Source organism: Lissotriton vulgaris, chromosome 6 (genome assembly GCF_964263255.1).
Source record: "Lissotriton vulgaris chromosome 6, aLisVul1.2, whole genome shotgun sequence".
NCBI lineage: Eukaryota > Metazoa > Chordata > Amphibia > Caudata > Salamandridae > Lissotriton > Lissotriton vulgaris.
The window spans coordinates 1444377088-1444402298 of NC_141694.1; the positions used below are offsets into that span (position 1 = coordinate 1444377088).

Below are 25211 nucleotides of genomic sequence, written 5' to 3' on the forward strand. Positions count from 1 at the left end.
TGTGTGCACAGGATTGTTGATACCTTCTCCCAAGTGTTCATGGGAAAAGTAGTTTTTTGTTACACTTTAATGAGCTGCTATTTGAATGAAGTGAAGAAAGAAGTATAATCCTCATCCAGTCCTGACATAGAATCTTAGCCCAGCTGAAATATGGTTGTACTGCCAGCTAATGATGGGGAAGTGATCCTTGCATTTGGCAGCATATGTAGCAAGATAAACGGTAGGCTCTCTGTGATCAGTAAACCCAAGATGAAACCTCCTAAAAGATGGTTTGACCACAGATGCTCCAATGCACATTCTGCATTGCTCAATGCCCTTAAAACTGATCCAAAAGATCGTGATCTCATCAGGATAAGCAGAGCTTTTTATAAAAAGGCCATCGCAGAAAGGAAGAAACAGCTTAAAGATGAGGCCTGGGCACAACTCACTGATCCAGCCATAATAAAAAATAGTGGAGAGTTCTGGAGGATTGTTAACCAACCCCTTCTTACAGGCGAGGATAACTCTCCTCTGGAAACAAATATTCCAGATGAGGACTGGATTAAACATTTCAGAGATATATACTCAGACCATCATCATGTAGAGAATAGTGTACAGGAAGCGTCTACTATTACATCAGGTAATCACTTGCACTTTGAAGTTGAGGAAGTTTTAGCTGCTATTGATTGCACTCTGACCAAAAAGGCACCGGGCCCGGACGGTGTTCCTGCCGACGCCTTTAAATGCTTCCCTAACTTCTGGTCAAGACTGCTTTGTAGGGTCTTCAATGCTTTAAACTGTGACAACATTCCTAAGTCATGGAAAACATCAATAATTATTCCTGTTTTTAAAAAAGGAAATAGGCAGGACCCTGCATGCTATAGGCCTATTTCATTGATAGACTCCTCAGTTAAGATTCTAGGGAGAGTCATATTAGCGAAATTGAATGAATGGGCCACAGAGAACAATATCTTGAGTAATGTGCAATATGGGTTCCGACCCAAGAGAAGTACCCTGGACCAGTGTCTCAACCTTCATCTACTAATTGAGAAATATACCAGGGCTAAGGATGGGTCCATGTACCTTGGGTTCATGGACCTTTCCTCTGCATTCGATATGGTCAACAGAACGAAGCTCTGGGGAAAATTAATTGACATGGGCCTGGATAGACCCATAGTCAATTTATTGGCTGACCTCCACTCTGGCCTTTCTGCCAAAATTAGAGTCTCTACTAATGGTAGGTGCACTGACGTTTTTGCATCTGAAAGGGGAGTCAGACAGGGTTGCATACTGGCACCACTGTTGTTCACGCTATATGTGAACGCTCTGGAGCCCACCCTCAGGGGCGTTACGAGCGACATCCCACGTGCAGGAGAACAGGGTATACCAGTTCTCCTTTACGCGGACGACGCGGTTCTCCTTGCACGAACCGGGGTGGGGCTTCAACGACTCTTGGATGCCTTCGAATCCTTTATGGGTTCCCTAGACCTGAAAATAAATGTGAAAAAATCACAGGTAATGCTCATGGGCCAGGCCTCAAGGAAATCTTTCCACAAAACTTTTTTCTGTGGCCAGGAAAAGCTAGTACGCGTCACCTCTTTTCCCTACCTGGGGATCACCTTTGATGAGAAAGGTAGTTGGGGTCCCCATGTAAAAAATAGAGTAGCCATGCTGGCCAGAACTTCCGCTGCCCTCCACGGGTTTTCTAAAAAACTGGGGGGTAGACCTATTGCAGCTGTCAGCAAAATATACAAAGCTAAATGCATCTCAGTTGCAACATATGGTGGCTCACTGTGGGGTTACAGGGGAGTCGATCCCATACAGACAGCGGAAAATAAATTTTTTAGATCTGTTTTGGGTGTCCCACAGTCAACCCCATCCTATACTGTCCATATGGAATTGGGGGAAGGCTACATCGCAGATTTGATCAAAACAGCTCCCTTAATCGCCTGGCTTAGGATGTGGCTTAATCCAGAAATCCCCCTAAATCATACCATAATGAGGGACTGTTTGACCCTAGATAATGTACATAGGATTAGGTGGTTGATGTATATCAAGGATAGCTTTTCCAGGTTGGGGAGGCCTGAACTATACTCTGTCATTGACTCTATAACATCTAAAGACATTGTTTTCACTAAAGTGGCTATGAAGGAGCTCCTATCCCTGGAGAGGGAAGAAACCGAGCTGAAGAAACCCTGTGTCAGGGCCAGTCTTTTGTTGGCTATACCTAATGGTCCTGATAACTACCTCAATGTGGTGACTCATCCCTACCACAGGTTTATTTTAACTCGTTTTCGACTTAATTTGATTCATTTTAATTTGTTTTTTTATCCTGTGTGGAGTACCCCCGAAAAGGCTCCGCCCTGTTCTTGTGATTATTTTTCTGAGCAAAGTACAATGCATTTTATAATGTTCTGCAGCTATTACAACGATGCTCGGAAGTCGCTTCTTGTACCTATACTCAAGGAAGCAGGATTTATCTTAGTCAGACCTGCTCTTATTTACTTGCAAATGCTACAACCCCCCAGGATCATGTTTCACATGGCTAGTTTCCTGGTGGGAGCGATAAGAAGCAGGAACATCAGACTTAAAATGTGCCTACCTCCCATTGTAGTTCAAACATGCACAATAATTAGCCTGGCTTCCGGTGATTATCGGCCAAGAACCTTAGATTATGTTGTAACAGGGCTTTTCTAATATCCACGTGGGGACACACTTAAGAAAATTGTTAAACTTTCTCGCACTTTAGCACCTTGCACTTTAGCAATTTGCACTTTGTATTAATTTTTTTTTTATTCATGAAATGTAACATGGAGTACAATGATTTTAACTAAAATGTTTTTTAACTGTTTTTATTCATTGTATTTGTTGTTTGTGATCTTATGCCATTGTCTTTGTATGATATTAAGTTATCGCAATAAAGTATTTTGACTGACTGACTGGCCATATGTCACTCAAGCCTTTGAGAGTACCATCATTGATGCGTTGACATAGTCCGGTTTGGCCTGTTCTGCTTTTAGGGTATTTCGTCTCTGTGTATGGTTGAGAAAGTTTTAACTGGGGCGGACTCAGAACTGCATATCAAACCATTGTGCTGACCTCAAAATTGAGATGTATGGGATCTAAAGTGCCCTTTGTGGTCTTGCAAACCCCAAGATGTCTCTAAGGGCCTTGCAGGGCCGGGCTGCAAAACAAAGCAGTCCTGGCAAGAATGTTTAAACCAGCCCTGATTCCTTCCCAATCTTTCATTTCTCCCCCTCCTTTTATCTTACCTCCTTTTCCTCTGTCTGATGCTTAAATTACCTAGGGGAGCTGGAGCAGGTGACAGGGGGACCAGCAGCAGCCCTATACCTTAAAAACCAGCCTCCAATGGCTCCACCAGGGATAAACGGGCAGTTAGGGCCTGGGGCCCTCGCAGCAAATGCTGACCAAGGTGCCTTCAGGGCATTTCAGATGGAGTCCTATCTCCGGATGCCTGTTTAGGGTCTTCGTCAACCCTCCAAGTTCTTGCTTATCCCTCCAGGAATACTTACACAAACATGTGCAACTTTTTCCTGGGTTTCTTTCCCACAGTGCATATTGGGCCTTCATTTCCCCTCACGACCCTCTAAGACGAGTACACCTTAGGGCCTTATGCCAAATATCGCCCATGAATTGCCCTCCGGGACCTGTCCTTTAATTTCCCTCTGATGTCTCTTTGCTTGAGCCTTGCTTGAGAAACCGGAGCCTTGGACCGCTCCTCCCTGGTAACCTTCAAGGTTTCGTTCTCTTCCACCAGGTGACCTAGAATATGTGCCCTGTGTGGGTGGTTCTTCCATAGGTGTCACTTCCTTGGACTTTTGCTTCCTTGAAAATGACCAGTCTTAAGGGACCTGCCTTTCCCAGTGGTGGTTGGGACATTAACCTATCCAAAAGTGCGTTTCGATGGCATACTGGGATCTGCCTGAGTACCTGATACTCTCTAGGACATCTTTCTTTGGGGAGCCTTTTCCTTTCCACCCCTCCTCACTCTTGGTTCCTTATTTGCTCTTGGAGACGTTCTGTTGTGTGTGTGTGTGTGTGTGTGTGTGGGGGGGGGGGGGGGGTCTTGTCTAAGGTTTTGCTTAATTTGGCCTGGAAGTCCTTTTCAAATACACTGTCTCTGCATTGCCCCTTTAACATCCAGTACCAGGCGCTGCCAAATGTGTTTTTGTTTCATTGTACGATTCTCTCCATCTCTTGTTTGGTTTTTTTAGATCAAAAAGGTGAGTTTTGGGGATGTAAGAAAAATAATAAAAGGAAGAAAAGACAGGAGATGGGAGAAGGCAGGAGGAACTGGGTCTGAATGAAATAACATATATTGGGTTACCACCTAAGGGGAAAAAACAAGTGAACATTAGAATAATGTGTTTTGTTTCTCTCCTACATGAGTATGGAGTCTCAGTACTTTCAGTTAACTTGTTCTTGAAGTGGTTATTATTATTTTTTGGTCTTACTGGTAGTATTTGGGCTTTAGTAGCAAGTATCTTCGCCATTTTAGTGGCTGCCATGTGTGTGGAGTATACAGCCTTATACTTTATGCTTTGACCATTAAGCAGTTTGTACTGTACATTGTAACTGTCTAAAAAGGTAATACAAATGATGTAAAAAACTATACAAATGAAGAGAAAAAGGGGACACGAGGGACAAACATTCCATGTGTATAAAACTAAGTTAAAGTGAAAAAAAAATGTATGGGACGTACAAGCTTTGAATTAATATTACTGTGAAGTAAAAATCTAAACAATCACAAGATACAACTCCAGAAGCATGGGAGGTGTTCCTGTTTGAGGTCCAGGATCTTATCGCAAACAGTTTTCATTCTTTGGGGCTGTAAAGGGAATTTCAACTTGTTTTAAAGGTGTATTTTTGCCTGACTTTAAACCAGGGGTCTCCTTCCTTTTCTGTAGTGAGAGCTACTTCTGCTCAAGGAAAGTCTTCCTGAGCTACTAGCAAACTTTATAACTGTAAAATAGTGACTACGCTATGACCACCCTAAGCAGGATTATCAGTAGTTACCACCCAAGTATTCCTGGTGCGGTTACCATCAGAAATGCCAGGAAAACATTCATCAATATAAAATGTCTCCACCTGACTTAAGAAGGTTCATTCACATCTAGACGTGCCCTATGGCACAAAGTATATAAATACAGCAGTAGGTCTCCCCAGCTCAGCTTGAATTATTATTCATCAGTTTCTGAAAGTGCACTTCTTTCAATCAAATACCACTTTCCACTGTGGGCAAACAAACTCAATTTAACAGAAGAAAATCAATTTTTGAAAACAAAAACTGCCTTTAAAATATCAGTTTTCAGGTTTTAGGAAATGCACGTTCCCAAAACATCAGCTTTTCATTTTCATCAAGTACTCCCATGTACAAATGCCTGATATGGACAGACTACTTTGAATACCCAAGTATTACAGTCTTGTGCCACCGATGCTCACACAAACAAATGATGGACAGCATGCTGAATGAGTCATACATTCACCCCAGTCAAGAGATCACGGGCAAATCCATTGTTCTTTTGCTCACCATGCCAGCCCAGTTTAGACCCAGCCATATGCAAATCAGTCTTGACCCTGTGCCTCATAGGAACAGTCCAGACCGAACTGCCAAGCCAGGTCCTCCCTGGACCAGAAAAAAGCATCCTGGGACTGGTTTCAGGGTATGTCACCCTTCATCAGCCAGGCTAGCTTGAATCCAGTGGTACAGTGAGCAAGGGACCCACGTCTGGGAACACCATCCCACTTAGGGTGAAAAGTGCTATGCAAACAAATGATGGACGGAATGCTGAATCAATCATACATTCATCCCCAGTCAAGAGATCTGGGTTAAATTAATCATTCTTTTGCTCACCATGCCACTCCAGTTTAGACCCAGCCACATGCAAATCAGTCTTGACCCTGTGCCTCATGGGAACAGTCCAGACAGAAACTGCCAAGACAGGTCCTCCCTGGACCAGAAACACTGATGTCTGTATTATGCCAATAATGCCCACCATTATACTAGGGCCACAGTTGGGCCAAGGCTTGAAACCATAAAGGTCAAGGCAGAGACCATATATCAGTCCTGATCATTATTACGCCAGGAAGATGTAAATGTAGGCCAGTCATTCTCCTAGTATGTAAATGATGGCTGCCAGTATACCACAACTAGATCAAAAATACCCAAAATAGTCAAGGATGACCATTATTATGCCATTGCACTTATTATGCCAGGAATGGGCACAATTATGTCAGAGATAACACCCTTATGATGGGGGCTAGCATAGACATTTGGTGGTCCTTGACACCAGGCGTAGCTTTCAAGAAGCAATAGTGTTTATTAGGGACGAACATAAATGCTGATGCGTTGCTTCATTTTCTCTCGTCTGAATCATGCCCTGTTCTCCTCAGGTCATGAGCTGGTTATACACCCAACTGACACATTTTCACTCTGACTCCTACAGTCCCACACTTTGGGTCAGCACTCATTACTGCTCAGGCTACTACTGTCGTACTTCTTTTGTGGTCCACTGGTCACACACATGTTGTGACTGATAAAGCAGGGGTACAAGATGGTCAATCTCCTTGTGGCTTAGTTATATTGAGATTACATACAGACTTTCAAGTGGCAGGCCCTATAGGCCGATACTTTGTGTGTTTGAGTGTTTAGTATAAGTTACTGCCATAGGTTTGGCTTGCTGTCACTCTTAGGATCTTGAGATCAGCAGTGCTGCTGCCTTTAATAGGCCCCAACTCTCCAAATTTGATACTGGGCTTGGCTTCATCTTTGAGAGCTACTTTGAAGGTACTGGTGAGCTACAAGTAGCTCCCAAGCTACTTGTTGGAGACCCCTGCTTTAAACCCACAAAGTAATCCACGAGGATTGCAGAGCCCAATGTCACCGTATGCAATTATGTTTTTAATAGTGTGTGCAAACTCATCTATCATGGTGATAAAGAAATGATGTGTCCTTGTGCTGCTTTTTTTCTAGAATCTTCAGCTTGTGAGTGATGGCTGTTGCAATCTACAGAAACAAATTCAAATTGCCCAACTCTTCGGTGTTCCAGTAGTGGTCGCCTTAAATGTTTTCAAGTGAGTCTTTGCAGTAAGCTGTGAGTTTTCAAACTTACCCTGCTTGCATCACATGCTCTTTATGTTGTTTGTTCTGAAAATTTTGCATTAGATTTTTTTCGTAATACTCTTATGCTTATTTGTCATGCTCTTAAAGTGTGTTAGCCATCAGGAGCATCAAACACCTTTTTTATAAACCAATTTAGTTGGTTTCTTCCAAATCACGATCACAATACCATAACCAATACAAATAAACAAAACATTTTACTTCAGTCAGATGGGACAGCATGTATTTGAATGAGAAACATACATGGGACAGACCACAAAGTGAACTACCTTAATGGTGGAAACCTAATAATCCTCATAATATACATCTTAACTGATTGATCTGACACTGTGAAAGCTGTTGTAACACATTTCCCTATTTTGCTAAACGTTTTACGGTATCCACAAAGTTCATGCACCACTTTCTCAGAGGACAGGCATGAGTCCATTTGCCTTTGTCAAGTCTTTATTCTTGCATGATTACCCATTTCTGAAGATGTACAGAGTTAGCCTGTGGTTGGGCAGGTTGCCGTCTCTTCATTTGACCATTGGAGGACTTTGGAAAGATAAAGATGCTCTTCCCTTCAGAAAATGTGCATCTTCTTACAACCCCAAATGGTGTGCATGGCGAACCCCTTCTCTCTGTTAGATCAGGTAGAGATTGAGTTGAGTATAAATTTCATTGCACAGTCTGGGTCAATTATTGTATACTCTATGCAGGATTTTAAATTGCTTGTATCATAATAAATTTGGTGACAACTTCCCGGGGTATAGGTCAGTCTCAATCCGTTGCCTCTGGTATCTCCAGATCACTTGTAGGTTTACCCTGGTTGTCTGGAAAGTGTCCATGAGATTCTTGTATGTCCAAGATATTAGTCATTTGTTTGGTGTGCATCATGCCTTTTTCTTTGTGTGTAGCATGATGTATCATACCATTCAATTTCATAATTTTCTAGTGCATGCCAGATCTGTAAAAATAAATTATCTTCATTTAGGTCAAATTTAGTTCTGAGTTTGTCTAATGTTTCTATGCCATTCCTTGGAGCCATATCCCCAACTTTAGATAAGTTTCCCAGTTCCTCAGTTCCTCATCTGCCAAAGGGATGCTCTCTCAGTCAGTGTTTCTCCGGCCTACCTTGTTTGTTGCGGCTTTCCAGGTTTTGATCACAATACTATTGGACTGTGGTATTTTCCCTTCAACCTTGCCCCATACAGGAAACACATATGCAATGCTTCTCTCAATGATCCACAAAGAAGGACATAATCCCTTTATAGACCCATCATATCTTTGGTCTTGTCTTCCTATTTAAGTACCCTAACAAGAATGTCAAACCTGATCAAGGATGCAAGGGATTCCAAAGGCAGAGCAAACAGTAATGGGATGAAAAGGAAGCCTAGCCGCATACCTCTCTACCTAGCTTGATCCTGTTCTCCTTCATTGATAAACTCTGTGCAGTATACACCAATGTAACCAAAGTCACACATGCAGGTCCAATCCCATTTTTGCTTGATATTAGCAAAAAGAACCAGCCTGTGGAGTCAAAGGCCTTTTCAGCATCCAGTAACTTAGTCTTGTGACCCTATTATGAGGGAATTAAGTGTTATTAGTTCTATGAATAAAATTGTGTAGATTCATCCTTTTAGATCTTAGGGCGCTCTGGACTGGTTCATATGCAGCAAGGATGTATTGACTGTTAGCAACCTAATGGAGAGAAGCCTGGTAAAAATAGCTTTCCACGTTTAAGATGGAGATGAGACAGTACAATGACAACTCACCCTTTGGCTTCCTTTGTTTACCTCTCAAGGTGATGGTTGCCTGTCGCTTATGCTCAATCAGTTTCGGGAGTCTGGTTTCCAGGAGACGGGCTACTGCTTGAACAATTCTACACCAACAACTTCTCTGATTGCAGTTGTTTGGTGGAAGTCTTGCGTCAATGTTCCATGAGGTTACTGTTCAGTCTAAGCCTCTCACTGTCCCATGGCCACAAGATTCCAAGTTCGCTCAGAATGAAGGACTTGCTGGTTTTTAATTGAGTTACATTTAATTCTATATAATAGTCAGAAAATGCCAGTTTGCCCCTCCCTGTCACCTCTTATTTTTAAATGGATATCCGGCAGCTCATATACCCTCTCCTGTTCCATCAGTCAGTCAGCTTTTCTGCCTTATTCCCTAAATTATACATTTTTCCCAATTCGCCCCATATTACGAGGTTTAGCTACTTTTGCCAGTGCCTCCTTGTACGAATTTCTCAGACATTCCAATGTTCGATTTCTTTGCTAATCAGGGTAGATCAGTTGCGCTCTTCTCTTTGCCAGGAGTTCAGATTCCAGGTCTCAACTCTTTGCACCTGCTTCTTTTACCTATTCTTATCTTTAGACATGCCGTGCCCCCATAGGTCTGTTCTAAATGCCTCCAAAATACAAAACTCCCTATCACATCCTGTCCAAGACTTCTCTAAGGCCTAATTCATTTGCAAATTATACTAAACTCATGGACTCCGTACCCTTGGTACTATATTTTCCTGTACTGTCATTGCCAATGCCATCATTAAAATAGCCACCAACGATATGCACTGCGTATAGGGTGTATGTTAATAGTGTGACGACCTCCCCTGAAGCCTTAGTGAGGCATACACACAATAACCAAGTTCTTCCATTTCCCTCTGACCGTAAAATTGCAACCTTATGGATCTGTTCACTTTTTACCTGGTTAACTTAAGACCTTTCCTCTTGTCTATGGCTTCCCATTGCTCCTCTGGGTAAATAAATCCAGCATTGACCCGCAGTTAGTATTGTTAGTTTTTTTACTAACAAATTGACTGTCCTTCCCCAGAAAGTGTTTCCTGGAACAGTACCAGGCCAGGATTGTCATTTAATGGTCTGAGTGACAATTGCCCTTTTTATCTCGTCTCTCAACCTATTCCCTGTCCATGACATGGTGCACCAATTTATTTATTTATTTATTTATTTATATTCTTGTAGCGCGCCAGAATCAGCCCCGAAGGGGTATCTCCGCGCGTAGCTTCTGTATGAGTCGAAAGAACTTATTGAGGGGAATGGCAGTGTAGGGAGCAGAGGAGAATTAGTCTTGGGTGAATAGGTATGTTTTTAGTTTTTTCCTAAAAGAGAAGAGATTAGAGATGTGTCTCAGTTGTGGTGGGAGGGAGTTCCATAGCAAGGGGCCTTTGAGAGAGGGTGCTCGGCCACCCTGTCTCGCTCTGGTGACTTTGGGTACATGCATCAACATGGTGTTGTTGGAGCGCAAAGCACGTCCAGGAGAGTAGGGGACAAAAATGTCTTTTAAGTATTTGGGACCGGACCCATAAATGCATTTATGCATTATGCAGCAGAGTTTGAAATTGACCCGTTGTTGCACTGGGAGCCAGTGAAGGTGGGAAAGGAGAGGGCCTGACGGGGTACGGGGGGGGGCATTCAAGATGAGTCTTGCTGCGGTGTTCTGCACCACCTGCAGTCTGCATAGTTGTTCTTGGTTGGCGGAGATGAGTAGACCATTGCAATAGTCTACCCGCCCGAGTACTAGTGCCTGTACCAGCGTTTTCCTGTGGATGTCTGGCAGGAAGGGGAAAATGCGCCGTAGAAGACCAATTATTCGGAAGCACGTTCCCGTGACTTGGCTGACATGGTCTTTTAGAATCAGTGTTTGGTCCAGGCGTACTCCCAGGTTTTTGATGGTCTGTTTGGGCGCGGGAACAGGTCCTAGCTCAAGTAGCCACCAATCCGGAGACCAGAGCAGGGTGGCCCCTCCAAACAACATGACTTCGGTTTTAGTCACGTTGCATTGGAGGAAGTTCTGGGCCATCCAACCTGCTACAGCTCTCATGCCATTTTGAAAGGATTGCATGACTGCAGGTGTGATAGTTTGGAAGGGAAACAACAGCTGGGTGTCGTCAGCGTAGGAGATTGGGGAGAACCCGTAAGATCTTATAATCTCCGCTAAGGGGGCCACATATACGTTGAATAACGTGGGGCTCAGGCATGAGCCCTGTGGCACACCCTTAGTGAGCTTCCTACAGATAGATTTATGGGAGCCTAGTTTGACACCCTGTTGCCTATCTGCAAGAAAGCTTTCAAGCCACGCAAGGGCGGTCCCTTTTACTCCCACTCCCTTCAAGCGGTGAGAAGGATTTTGTGTGACACCGTGTCGAAGGCAGCGGACAAATCCAATAGCACCAGAATCACTGAGCTCCCCTGTCAAGTGACATTCTGATGTTATCTGTCACTGACAAGAGGGCTGATTCGGTGCTATGGTTGGGCCTAAAACCAGATTGTGAGTGGTCTAGGCCGCCCGCTGCCTCGATGTAATTAGACAGGTGTGCGTTGACATGTTTCTCTGCCAGCTTGCTGAGATACGGTAGGAGGGAGATGGGCCGGAGGTTGGAAAGCTCCGTCCAGGGGAGAGCCGCGTTCTTACGGATGGGGTTCACCACCGCTCTTTTCCATTCAGTTGGAACATATCCCTTCTTCAGAGACTGATTAATTACATCTTGGATGTGTGGACCTAACAAGGTACTGCGGGAGGTTAGGGTTTTAACAGGGATGAGGTCATCCGGAGACCCGGATTTTACATGGGTCATTAGTGTGAATAGCTCTTCATTGTTGATGGGAGGAAATGTGGTCAGCGTGAGGTTAGTGTTTTCAGTGGGGGGGAGAACAGTCAGAGTGTCATTGCCTATTTGAGATGCTAAGATTTTGTCATAAATGGATTCTATTTTATTTTCGAAGTATAAGGAGACTTCTTCGCATAGACTTTGTGAGAAGTCATCTGGACTTACGCAAGCCGTAGGCTTAACAAATGTTTCAAGGATCCTATAGAGTTCCTTAGCAGAATTGCCGGCTTCCATGAGCTGTTGGGCAATGTTGTTTTTGCGGGCGGCTTTAATATGTTTGTAGTAGTTTGTTTGGGCTGCACGGTATGCCTTGTTATCCTCTGAGTGTGATTTTCTCCACCTCTTCTCTATCCTCCTACATTCTTGCTTCTCTTTTCTGAGAGCCTCGGTGTACCATTTTTCCTGTTTAGCCACAGGGAATTGTTTAAAAGTTTTCAAAGGAGCAATTTTGTCAATGGCTACCGTAAGAGATTGCTGAAACATAGTTAAGCTATGTTCTACTTCCTCAGTGTCTTTAATATCAGGTTTTTCCCATACCTTTTGTAACGCCTCCAGTGTAAGTTTGTGCCACTGTCTGCGCATAGTAGGGGGTGAGGATTTCTTATAGGAGCCTTTATTGACTTTAAAAATAGTGAATTGTAGTAAAAAGTGATCGGGCCAATCTAATTGGGTAGGTTCGTAACAAAATATATTGTCGAAGTTGGTATATATCAGGTCGATACAGTGTCCACCTTCATGTGTGGGACCCTGGTTCATTTGTGTGAGGCCAATGGTTGTCAAATCAACAGACAAACTTTTGGCCCCCGTGGATTCAGGTTGGTCGGTATGTATGTTAAAATCTCCAAGGAGAAGGAAGTCCTCATTGGCTCGTATGTGTGGGCCTAATATCTCTAAAAGAGATATAGAAAATCTGGGGCATATGAGTGGAGGTCTGTATACAAGTGCTCCCTTGCTGGTCTTTCTGTTAGGGAAAGTAATTCTATAGACCATTATTTCCAATTCTTTGCAGCATTGTTTATCTAGAATATCCAATTTGAGGTGGTCTTTATAGATAATAGCAATGCCGCCACCTGTTTTTTCAGGGCGGTCTGAATGGTGGAGTTTGTATCCCGTTGGCACTCCCAGGGAAATGGCGGATATTGTGTGGGGCTTTAACCAGGTTTCGGTAATAAAACAGACGTCTGGAGTCAGGGAGTGTATCAAATCCCAGATCTCTATTTGGTGTTTAGGCTTAGATCGCACATTAATGAGGATACAATGCAAGTCATCCGGTGACATACTCGGTTTGTGTGAGTCAATGGATTTCATGGAAGAGTAATGGCATTTTCGGCATGAAAAGGGTCCTTCAAAACAGGGCCTCTTATCATCCATGTAACAAGGGGAAGTGGGCTGCCTTAATTGTAGTATGGAAGAAGCCTCATACCTGATGCGTGTTGCGGCGCGGATAGGCGGCATGGTGCTAAAACCGCCGCCACGTCGACGCGTCCTGTCGCGGACGGGCGCAGACGGGCAGCTCTTTGGCTGGTCTTCGGCTGTGATGAGGCTGCAGGTCCATCCTCCAACTCGTTATCATCTGTCATCCCATTGTTACTGTCCAGCCTCCTCCACACTTTCTTCCTCCTCCCATAGACTCACAAACAGTATTGCTGCAGCAGAACAAAAAAAATGTCCCCAATACCCTCCAACTATTTACTTGCACAGCGAGTTTCAAAACTACCACTACACCTATGTTAAAATCTCTGTTGCCCCAATAAACAACCCTTGAAAGCTAAGTTACAAATCTTTAAAGAAGGAAGAACAATATCTTAGTATGTTCTGGGTAACCCCTGGTCTCACCCATCACTGATAATGGCCTCAAATATACACAGAATTGTTAAAAGTAGCCGGTGTGGTTGACCACCAAGAATAGCCTCCCTGCCACTAGTCTAATACCACCTTGTCATTACCCAAGTCGCAGGTGTGCAAACATGACCATAATACAGTTTTCACTAACAGAAGGCATCCAATAGATCCGAATCAGTCATGTGCCAGGAAGCACGGGTTTTAGTAGGTTATCGACCTCCCCTTTTTTAGCTTCTGGCAAAGTGTGGTACATTGTTCTGCTCTTCCCAGATTGATGTGGTCTTCCCTTCTGGTCCTCCTGGAAGACTGCCCGGACAAGAAATGTCTTGCAAACTTTATCTTTGTCTATCCCTTGCCGGACTGCTCCTGCAACCGGCTGTTCTGCACACACACACCCCCAGACTGCCGCTCCTCCCTTGCATGACATTGATATCTTCCGTTCAGTTATCTACTAACAATTATGTTAGCCAGCCCCATGCTGTTCTAGTACAGTGAAGTGCAGCTAGGTGTTCTCCAATACCATCCTCTGGCATGAAGAGAAAATAAACCTATATTTTTAACATGTTTCCCACAATCCATTGCTGTTAAACATCTACTTGAACAAATGCTCATTGAATTTAAAAATACTTTGAAATTGAAGTGGGTGACTACTCACCTCAAGGAATAATCATGACCGTTGTCAGAGTGAACCCTTGAAAGTCACAAAATGAATCCGATCGCAACCCCCTAGTTATGGCACAGAGCAGGCCGGCTAATTCACTGCCATTTGTATAGGTTTTGCAGTACCAAAACAGTAATAAAGTCAAAAGTAAAACTTAACAAAAACAAAATGACACCTAAATGGCAAGAATCCAAAAGGGGGACACAACCCCTGGAATTTAAAAAAATTTTTATGTAAGAATAGCACCAAGAAGCACGAAGTGCCTATGATCGCCAATAGTCGTGGTAGACAGGGACCAAGGGATAATTTGAGGCTTGCCCCGAAGAAGTGTACCTGGGATACCGCAACCAGGTTTGGCCTGGTTAAAGATTTTACCTATTGATTTAGTCCTTTAAGTTCACATACACTTCTAAAGCAGCCCTGGACCTCGGAGGATGCGCTTAGAGACTCACAGCGTGTCAGCAGGATGCAGGTCCAGTTGTCACTGATCAGTTGGAGAGCTGCAGGAAATGCCTCTTGTAGCTTGTTGTATCCTGTAGCTAGAAGTGGTTGACTGCCTTATGACCTTTGGAGTCCTCTTCTTTGGTGCCAGAGGAAACAGTTTGAGTCCTTCACGGCTCCTCTCAGGTCACAGACAGCATGTACAGCCCTCTTCTGATATTCTGCAGGTCCAGAAAGTTTTCTACAAGGGGTGCCTAGAGGTGCTTTGTGTATGTCTGGCACTAGCTAGTGGGTGGGAATGACTCCTGGACATGCCCTAATTAACCCTACCCACTTAGGGCATTTTCAAGATGGTGAATGTTTTTGACCATGCTAAACTTTGGCGCTGGGGTATTTGTGAGAACTGTACTATAATAATCCTAGTGCCCTCCCACGTTAAACACTAAATTCAGTTAAGGCACTCTCTGTACTGACAAACCCTGAGCCAGAAGTCCAGTAGGACAAAAGGAAGATCCTTCAGCAACCAGACCGTGGATACACAAGAACTGTCTTGCTATCCTGTTCTCTGCATTTGAAGTGTTACATGTATCTCAGCAGACCTGTCAAGCAGGATTTGACACTGTGCTTCCAAAATGAGGCCTACAGCCTCGCCCTGCATATTCTGGGAAGCTCAGAAGAGTCCTCTCTACCCATTGAGTTTAGCCTGTTGTTTGCTTCTGGGATGCATTTTACACTTTTTTACACTTTTTCACACCTATTCACACCTATTCACATATTAGTCACTGGCTTGGAGCTGGCAGATGAATATGCAGTTAGCAGTGGGACAATTCTGGCAGGGAGAGGGTTACTTTCAACGAGTACTTTAAATGAAAAAATGATTATAAATCAACCTTGCCATTTAATTGAACTTTTAAGAACTATAAAAAATATTGAATAATAATAAACTTCATTATTTGATCATTAAAACCATTCAAACATTTTTTAACACGTGTTAAGAATAGTTTTTTCATAATTTTTCGAGCCAGTCCCTTTTCCAAGATATAATCGGATTTTCATCTGTACACTGGGTTTTATAGAACAGCTAGGCCTGCCACAGTGAAAAATAGTTTCTGAATGCCAGCCATTGTAAGGACATATAAATGTTACATTTTTACAAGTCCTACTTTTAAATAACTGGCTCCCTTCCTTGTGGGCTACAAGGCTTTAATTGGGTGACTTAATAATGTTTAAAAGGGAGGTTTGGGCATATCAAAGCAGTTTATTTTGATAGGCTGAATTAGTCTTGTTGCAGTCCTGCTCCAATGGTAGGCCCTAAGACATGCTTGCACTGCCTCTGTGGTTGATTGCATAACAGGCGCGGTAGTCCACTAGTGGCATGAAACATCCAGGTAGTCCACTAGTGGTATGAAACTTCCAGGTCTTGGGTACACTTTGTACCATATACAAGAGGCTTATAGGCAAGTTAAGTATAGAAATTAGGACTATGCCAATTCAATCATGTTTAATGGGGGGCACAGGCACTTTACCACTGGTTAGCGGGGTAAAAGTACTCAGAGTTCTAAAGCCCATAAAAAATACAGGGTCCAGCGAAAGGTGAAACATCTAGGCTGACCACACCAGAAAAGGGTCTTTCCTACACTCATAACCTCTACAAAAATAAATACATAAATAGATAAATAAAAAAATACATTAAAAAAGAAAATACAAAATGTAAAACATAATTTAAAGCTCTGAAGAGTTCAGTGCCCCCAAAAGGGCGCTCTGGAAAAGGTTCAATGCGTTTCTATCATGACGGGTCAGTAGTTGTACTGTTATAGCCTTGATGAAAGCACCTAAAGTAGACAAAGGAGCAGTACCAGTAGTTGTGCTGTTAGTCTGGAGTGATCAGAGCACCGTATGAGCTCTTTCCATGTTCAAGAATTTGCCTTCAAAGTGCTAAAAATTAGGCCTCCAGTGAAAAGAGCCAGATTGCGACCTTCACGTTTTCCAGGCATTCTCAAAATGATACACTGCTCCTCGAGTGTTTGTGTACATCGCAGTCTTCAGCTAAAATGTTTGGGGCTCTCTTCAGTTCATCCGGCTCGACGCTTGAGTGACTTCGCCTCTTAAGATAGGTCGCCAAACACGTTTTTTCATCTTTCCATCCCCATCCTAGATTTCACGAAGCTTATTCCAATATCAACAATGTCTATTTTATTTTTAAGAGCCACCTGGCATTCCTGCTCGCCTTTCAGTACTTCTTGTAGAGCGGTTCGGATTCCTCTGCTCGAGTCCGCATAGCCCAGTCGTGCTATACTTGCCTATCCTGTGCGCCTGGGGCAATTAACCCTGCTCATCGTAAACGCATGTTGATTTCCAGGCCCACAACGTTGCAGGAGCTGGTAAAAATTCATTGTCCCCTGCAGGACAATCGGAATGTGATGCCTGTAAGCCTGGTGGCCCAACTTACACTGACAACACTCAGAACTTGCTCAGTGGTTCCAGGCTGAGATCCCACCTCATTGCGGCATAGCGTTGTAACACCAGCACTGTGAGACCCCACCTGTACCGATAAGGATGCCTTCTTTGTTTAGGGTTCATTCCCCTTTGACCTTTCTCTGCTACAGGCGGTATGTACTGTCCCTAAATCACCGCACTTGATTTGCAGAGACATTAGCATGATGCCCCCAAGGGACCAAGAAGTACATAGTTTGGCAAAACTGAGGCATCCCCAAGGATGAGAGTATGCTTAGGTCGCTGCTCGCCCAAAGAAAACATTGAGGCTTGTGTGTACAGTGCTCCGGTATTTCTGAGTGAATAAACCATGAGACACCCCTTTTCAGGATCTGAGAAATATACATGGCCGTAGTGAGTCACAAATATAGGCAGTCATAAATTATTCTCGTTTTTGGTTTGCAGAACGGATACCCGCGCAGAGATTGACCTTATTTGCAAACTTGCCAAAGAGTCCGGCGCGTTTGATGCCGTTCCCTGCAACCATTGGTCAGTCGGTGGCCGAGGAGCTGTCGAACTTGCCACGGCTGTGAAGGCAGCTGCTCAGCAGCAGAACAATTTCACATTTCTTTACGACCTGGATGTAAGTATTTCCCTGTATTTCTATGCATTGTGTGTTTATTAAAAGGCAGGCGCTTTAGTCATCAAGCGGCCTGCAGCTTTGTTGACACTCTGAGAAAACAGATGTTCAAGTTGCCCTATGGTGGCTGTGAGTAGTGTCTTCGCCCTGTTTTCTCTTCTTTCTGTTATTTGCAGTTTGACTTTTTCCCATTGTAAATGCATAGCCACTGGTATGGGAATGCAGTACAAGAATGGAAAGGAAACAAGCATTGAAAAAGCAATGTTTTTTTTCTACCACTGACAGAGTACAAGAGGAACACAATGTATATTCCATTGGATACAAATGTTTTTAGTTCACCAGGCGATGATCCACAAGTTAATTTTTGATATCAAGACATACTAACGTATGAAATCACAGAATGTACCTTCCACAGTTTTACATATTTCCTCATGCTGTGGTCCGAAGCGGAAAGGCATATGAGAAAGCAGTCATGCATGCCCTTTGTTGCACTCAGATTTGAGGTACCGTGTAGGGCTTCGGCTTCTTAATGTCTGACTTGTGCTATGTCGCACATTATAAGAAATGAATTACAGCGCATGAGGTTGCCATTCTGTCCTCCGAGACCTGTTACCTCGGGCTTCCATTCCTTTTGCCACAAAAAGAGAAGTTTAGGAAAAACTGTAGCTTGATCCGTACCAACAGTTGTCATCAGTGTGAGGATAACATTCTTGTTGACTGCTGCAAGATGGACCTGGTGTGGCAAAAAGAGAGTTATCAATGAACATCATACAAGGATTGATATGATACAGCATTTGTTTTGCAATTGTCCATGTCTTCCACCCTTGCTTGGAGATCAGTGTTCGTCGACGTGGCAGATGTTCAGCAAAGGCATTCTCGTTTCTTCTGAAGTGTGGGAGATACCTGGCATAGAATGTTTGAGGTATAAAACACACACACACATGTGCATGCATGACTTTCTGGATTGATAGTAAGATGCCATCCATCGCTGCTTTCCCTATAAGAATGGCAGACATTGACCTTTATGGGCACCCTCATCCCCCACCTGGTGGATATGACATAGGCTAACAATAATTCTGATGGGATCTGGTTAAAAAACATGGTGGGGGATGGTTAATAGACCACATACCATTGATAGTGTTTTGGAAGGGAAGGATGTAAAGACACCTGCCTCTAAAGAGGAGTTTTGGAGAGGGTTGGTTTGAGCACGGGGCAGGACGCTGAGAGGGCTTAGGGCATTGAGTGAGGAAGAGGGCAAAGCCTCGAACATCATGACATGAGGGATAGGACAACAATAGGGGTCAGCGAGGTTGTAGAATCGCACACCATGAAAGGGAGGAATGAGGAACTAGCAGTGCCACAGAGTGACATAGTAGGAATGAACAACATTAGGCATTGGGTACAGTGGGAGCGAATGATCACCTTGGTAGGAAGAGATAGGACGTTGATAGTAATGAGAGGACGTTTTGACCCACCCTTTAGAAGGAGTGGTTTATGGATGGCACTTTAGTTAGAGGGTCGGGAAGGTTGGATAAAAGGCCAACCACTAGGACTGTGGTGTAAAACAATTTCGACTGTGATAGTCAGAAGATGGCACTGTGGCATGAGACCGAGCATTGAAGCATTCCATTTACAGAGGAGCAAACTGAAGATTGTGATACTACTTTTGTACAATCACTTCAATGGTTTCTCATTAGTAATGTTAAAGTTAGAATTAAAGATACGACTATCTGATAGAGACATCTAGTCGCAGATTCCTTAGCTTTGAATTTCCCAGGCGGGCCTCAGACTGGATGCAGAACATTTTGCTTCAAATGATACCCCTGTGCGCAGGTAGGTGGTGTAAGTCAGCTCTGCGTGACATCTGCACCGTTGTGACGGCCACATCACCTATACAGGCACCTCAACACACTGACGTCATTTCTTTTCTTTCTAGGCCAGCAAGCGCATATCCGTTAAGAGAGCTATCCTCTGTCACTTTTTGACTGATTTTTTTTTTACATTTTGTCGACTATTTGCTTGGTGTGTAGGCTTTTCCATCATGTCTAAGAAGGCTTCTGGTTTTAGACTTTGCAGTGCCTGTCACTGCGCCATGTCTGTGATGAACATACACCTGGTTTGCGTTTGGTGCCTGGAGCACGCCCACAACATAGTTATGCTCGGACTGCTGGGCCATGGCTCCCAAAGCTTTGCGGGAGCTGTCCCTAAAGTTGCTTGTGGCCCGGCGCTTGACACCACGTCACTGTCCTAAGAGGTCTCATTCACAGTCCTGGTCGAAAGGAAGGTCCGAGCACCCCTCTGGGAGACCTAAGTCTTCGTCCTCCCACTCGAAGTTGTCGAGTCGGTCAGGTATGAAGCACAAAAAAACAAAAAACATAAGAAGTCGAAGCGTGCTTTGACTTCTCCCTGTCCGCGGCTGACACAAAGTAGTAGTCTTTGCTTTCTAGGCCTTGTTCTTATTTCTGAACCTGTGCCTGGGTCGGCTATGCGCTTCCCTGCCTTTCCAGGAGCTGGAGCGACCCCTGCCCAGCGTAAATAATTTTATGACGCCATGTTTCTCTTATTTGGACAGCCTGACCCTACCAGTGTGCCTTCAGGCTCCGAGGGGCCTCCATCAGGGTTCCATGCTGGTGGCTCCAATGACTTTCCCATAGATCTGGCAATGGATCTGGACCAATGCCGGCAATGCCATTGCAACCTTTGAGGGTGGCAGCCCTGACACCGAGACTCCAGGCTGCACCCTCCCTCGGTGCCAGCCCCATTCTAATCTCGGACTGGAATCTGGACTGGCACCTACCAGCGCCGACAGGACCCTTAGGTCATTTCCTCATTCTGAAGTGTGAGGAATGGATGAAGATTGGGAGGATTCGCTGGACACTTTACAAGACTAGCCTTGACAAGAAATGGACCAGTATGAGGAACTGGGTGAAGCCAGCAGACTGTATACCTCTCCAGATTCTGTCCTGCTTTCTCCCCCTTCCATGTCTATGAAGGAGGAAGCCTTATATGCTTTGGTAGTGTGAAGGGCAGCTGAGGTCCTGGACCTTCAGATCCCAGCTGTGTCAGTCAAGACTAATATCTTGACAGAGGTCCTGCAGCCAGGTGTCTTCTCCTTGGAATCCCTGCTGCCCTTCAAAGAGGCCTTAAATTATGTCCTACTGGGAACCTGTTCCTAGACCAGCACAGGAGCTCCTCTGAATAGGACAATCGCTCGCCGCTAGTGCCCTGCAACGGGCGACCCAAAATTTCCTCACCAACCACCCTAACCCCTAGAGCTTGGATGGTAGTGTTGGACTGGCAGGAAGCCTATTTTCACATTTCCTTCCTGTCTTCTCATCGACACTACCTGTGGTTTATGGTAAGCCACACACATTTTCAGTTCACCGTGCTCCCCTTTGGCCTTACCAGCGCACCTCGGGTGTTCACCAAGGTGATGGCGGTAGTCGCAGCTCATCTTTGCAGGTCAGGGGTGCCAGTCTTCCCCTAGCTCGACCGCTGGCTTTTGGAGACTAGCTCGCCCCAGACTGTCTCCCACATCCAGACTACGACAAACCTCCTGCATTCGCTGGGGTTTGCTATCCGTATGCTGAAGTCATACTCGACTCACTCTCAGGTCCTAGCTATCATCGGGGCTGTTCACAAACACCACCACAGCCATGTGGGGCTGTAAAAAACAGGGTGGGTGGGGTAGTAGACCCTTTGTCAAGAAGCCTTGCACCCCTGGACATGGCTGGAAGAACAGGAAATATCCCTAGTGGTTCAACACCTGGCATGTTCTCTGAACGCCTGGGCGACCAAACTCAGCCGTCAATGCCTAGCAGGTAACAAATGGCTTCTCCACCCGGAGGTGTGCAAGCTCTCTTTCAACAGTGGGGAGAGCATTGGTTAGATCTGTGCGCCTCTGCCGAGAATGTGCAATGTCAGCAGTTTTGCTCACTGGAGTTTCCAAGGCGGCTCTCGCACAGAGACGCTTTTCATCTCGAGTGGAGCTCAGGCCTTCTTTACCCCTTTACGCCAGTACCACTCCTGTCCAGAGTGCTCAAGAAGATCACGAGCGACCAGGCCCAAGTCATTTTTGTGGCTCTGGACTGTTCAAGGGGAGTCTGGTATCACAAGCTTTTTCAATTAAGCATCAATCCTCCAATCAGTCTGCCCCTTCAAGGGGATCTTGTGTTGCAGCAGCAGAGGAGGTTCCTTCACCTAAACCTGTCAACTCTACGCCTTCTTGTATAGAGATTGAGCTGTAGCATTCGATTTTCTTCCCAAAGTTTACAATGTTATTTTGGCGGCCATCTGGTCCTCCACCAAGAACATTACTGCCTGAATGTGGAACAAATTTGTAAAATATTGTACAAAAAGGACTTTTGATCCTCTTTCTGATTTCCTTTCTCAAGTTTTGCTTTTTATTTTGACCCTTGCCCTGCAGAGCTCTGCACTGGGCTCCCTTAAAAGGGTACCTTTCGGCCCTGTCCAGCTTCCTCAGGCTGCCAGACCAACCCTCATTAGATAAATCACCTAATGTAAATAGATTCTTCAAAGGCCTTGTACGTATATTCCCACCTTCCCCTTTCATTAAGACTTAGTGGGACCTTAATTTGGTTCTTACCTTCCTGATGTGTGCTTCATTCGAAACTCTGCCCTCTGGCTTACAATCAAAACAGCCTTTAAAAGGCAATCACATCTGCCGGGAGGGTGAGCGAACTTCAGGCTTTGTCATTAAAGCCTCCTTATCTGACCATATACCCTGAGAAACTGGTGCTTCGCACTAGGGCCTCTTTTCTCCCAAAAGTGGGAACACCATTACATGTGGTCCAATCTGTCACCTTGTCCACTTCCTATGCTCCTCCACAACTCTCTAAAGAAGAGGAGCGACTCTATTGTCTGGACCCAAAAAGAGCGTTGTTGTTCTACCTTTACCGCACTAAAGAGTTCCAGGTGGATGACCAACTCTTTGTGGAGTATGTTGATAGAAAGAAAGGTCCTGCGGTGCAGAAGAGGACTATCTTGTGATGGGTCGTCCTCTACATCAAAATTTGTTGCGCTCTGGCCAAAAAGAAAAAGCAGCAGCCTCCTGAAGGCTTAAGGGCTCATTCTACCAGTGCTAAGACCACTACCATGGCATTGCAGCTTGGATTTCCAGTCCTCTATATTTCTCAGTACTGAGAAAGGGGGGTCCCAGCAATCAGCATTAAATTAAAAACATTGAATTCCAATAGATAAAGAAAAACTCAATTAGCCTGCACTGTTATTTATTCACAATGTAGGCATACGTTAGTCAATTTCAATTTAGATACACATTCACAAAATGCATAGTGCCCCAGGAAGGGAAGGAGGTGATATAGTGCAAGGTGGTGTGGGTATATGATAGTGACAATATAAAAGGCAGCCAAATGGCCTCACTGTACTATGTATCAAAGTCAGACATAGACAAAGAAAAAGACCGTTAGTTCAGTACATCATTAGGTAAAGGTCATGCTCCACATATCACATTGAATGACTAAATGATGGGGTGAAGCTGAATAAACATAAAAGCTGTTGACGTTTTGACCCTCTAGTAATTGCAGGAGTTAGTTGGAACCTTGCTTCGGGGTCTTAATCAGGACGGGGACGGGGCAGGCAACCTATTTAATGAGCAATGAATTTGTATTTCAATTTAAATTAAATAAAGTGCATAAGTCAAAATTTAAACGAATGGTTGAGCACACTGAATTGGTGGACAAGACATACCATGGGTTGCTCGTCTCCAAGATGGAAGTTGGAATTGAGAATACTTTCATAAGAAGAATTACTTCAGGTCCTACGAATGGGAAAGGTATTAATTGATTAGGACCCTCACAGTAAAAATGCGTCTAGTATTGGGAAATGATAGAAAATGCACTTACATAATATAATGATGTAAGGCGGGCCTCAAGTCTAGGAAAGAAAAGAAAACCGACATACCATTAATCAAGAGAAAATTCCGGAGTGGAAGAATTGTTAAACCGCCTATAGAAATATAACGAATGACTCACAGGAGTAGGATGTGATTAGCACTCAAGTTAGTGGCAGAGTTGAGTGTTACCGTGGCGCGTTGTCACAACGTCGGGATTTAACCGTCTAAAGAAGAAAGACGGGATTTAGTTATATCAAACCAGGGGGCAATCGCTAACAATTAGGGCAGTAATATAATGGTGAAGGGCTTACCGGGGGCAGAATGAATCTGTCTGTACGCCGACTCGCGTTCGGCAATGGCGCTCGCCTGGTTCCTGTTGAGCGGGTAACCAAGGCAACCAAACCACGTGACCTTTTTTGTTTCCATAACTCAGCTTTTTAACTAGAAACACCAGACTCTCCCAGTCCTCCAATCAGTGGTGTTCATGGCCCACGAGGGCGCCCTGCTGCTAACACTCTTCCTCTTTCTTGACTGTGGCTATCCCGACACCAAAGAAGTCTAGTCAGTTTTGGAACCTTCAGACCTTAGGAGAAGCGAAAGGAAACCAATGAAACCCTTCTCCAAGCCGCGAGGGGCTTGCGTAGGTGTCCCGCCACAAACTTGGATACTTTAGTGGAGGGAATCCATTCCGATGAACGGGGAAGGACAAGGTCTTCGGGAACCAGCATGTCAGATTGTTCCTCACTCTCCGGAACGTCTGTGGCTGAGGGCTCTGCGGAACGCCAAGGCTTGGACGGGCCGGCCTCATCTGCAGACTCATCTAAGGAATCATTGTTGTCAACCTGCAAGATTAGGAATCGCCATCCGATCTAGCCAAAAACGCCTTTTTGAGGCGGTCAAAGGCGCCTGAGTCAACATTTTACGCTTTTGTGGGCACTGACTTTCAAACGCGTACTGCATGATACGTCTTTCTAAAGGGCCCATGTCCACATTAACTGCCTGGTGGATGGAGGCATCCACGGCATCGCAAAAGTAGTCATCCATGGGGATGACCTGGAGGGACTCTTCCTCAGTGTAATCCTCCCTAGCGTAGGATGTTAAGACTATGCAGAGAAACAATACTAAACCAGGAATACATACTGAGGAGTTAGCAACCCCAACGCTCTAAGCGCTAGTAATAAGGTACATGGCAGGGGATGCAATTTAAGCACGACAAGTCCCAGGGTTATGGCACACAACATGCGCGCTGGGTTCGAACCCGCTGGGACGACTCACCCTAATTATTCTAGGGGCATCATTTCTGGGCCCTCCTCAAGAAAAACTCACGCCAGCGCTACTAAGGGCGCTAGACTTGCAATTGTCTAACTAGGCGTCAATACCGACCCGCAATGCGGGCGTAATGGGGAGATTCGGTCTTGGTATTATACAGACCTTCAATGCAGGCGTAAGGGCTTCCAGAGCTCTTTGGGGCCATGCAGCTCGGGCGAACAGTCGGCGCTCTCTGATTCCGAAGCGCCTAGCGCGCCCTGGATCATCGAGACGTGGACGCGCGTCCCCTGACGCTGTCGCGCAACACTGCACCCTGCTGAGAGGCAG

The 25211-nt window shown here is 44.7% G+C and overlaps 1 protein-coding gene across 1 annotated transcript in view; it reads left to right on the forward strand.

The window, feature by feature from the left end:
* The window catches only part of MTHFD1L (methylenetetrahydrofolate dehydrogenase (NADP+ dependent) 1 like), an 884753-nt gene that overhangs the window by 560688 nt on the left and 298854 nt on the right, over positions 1-25211 (forward strand). Inside the window, exons 15-16 of the mRNA XM_086927571.1 lie at positions 6974-7074; positions 17569-17746. Of these exons, the coding sequence (XP_086783697.1) occupies positions 6974-7074; positions 17569-17746 (279 nt within the window). The remainder of the gene's footprint in view (positions 1-6973; positions 7075-17568; positions 17747-25211) is intronic.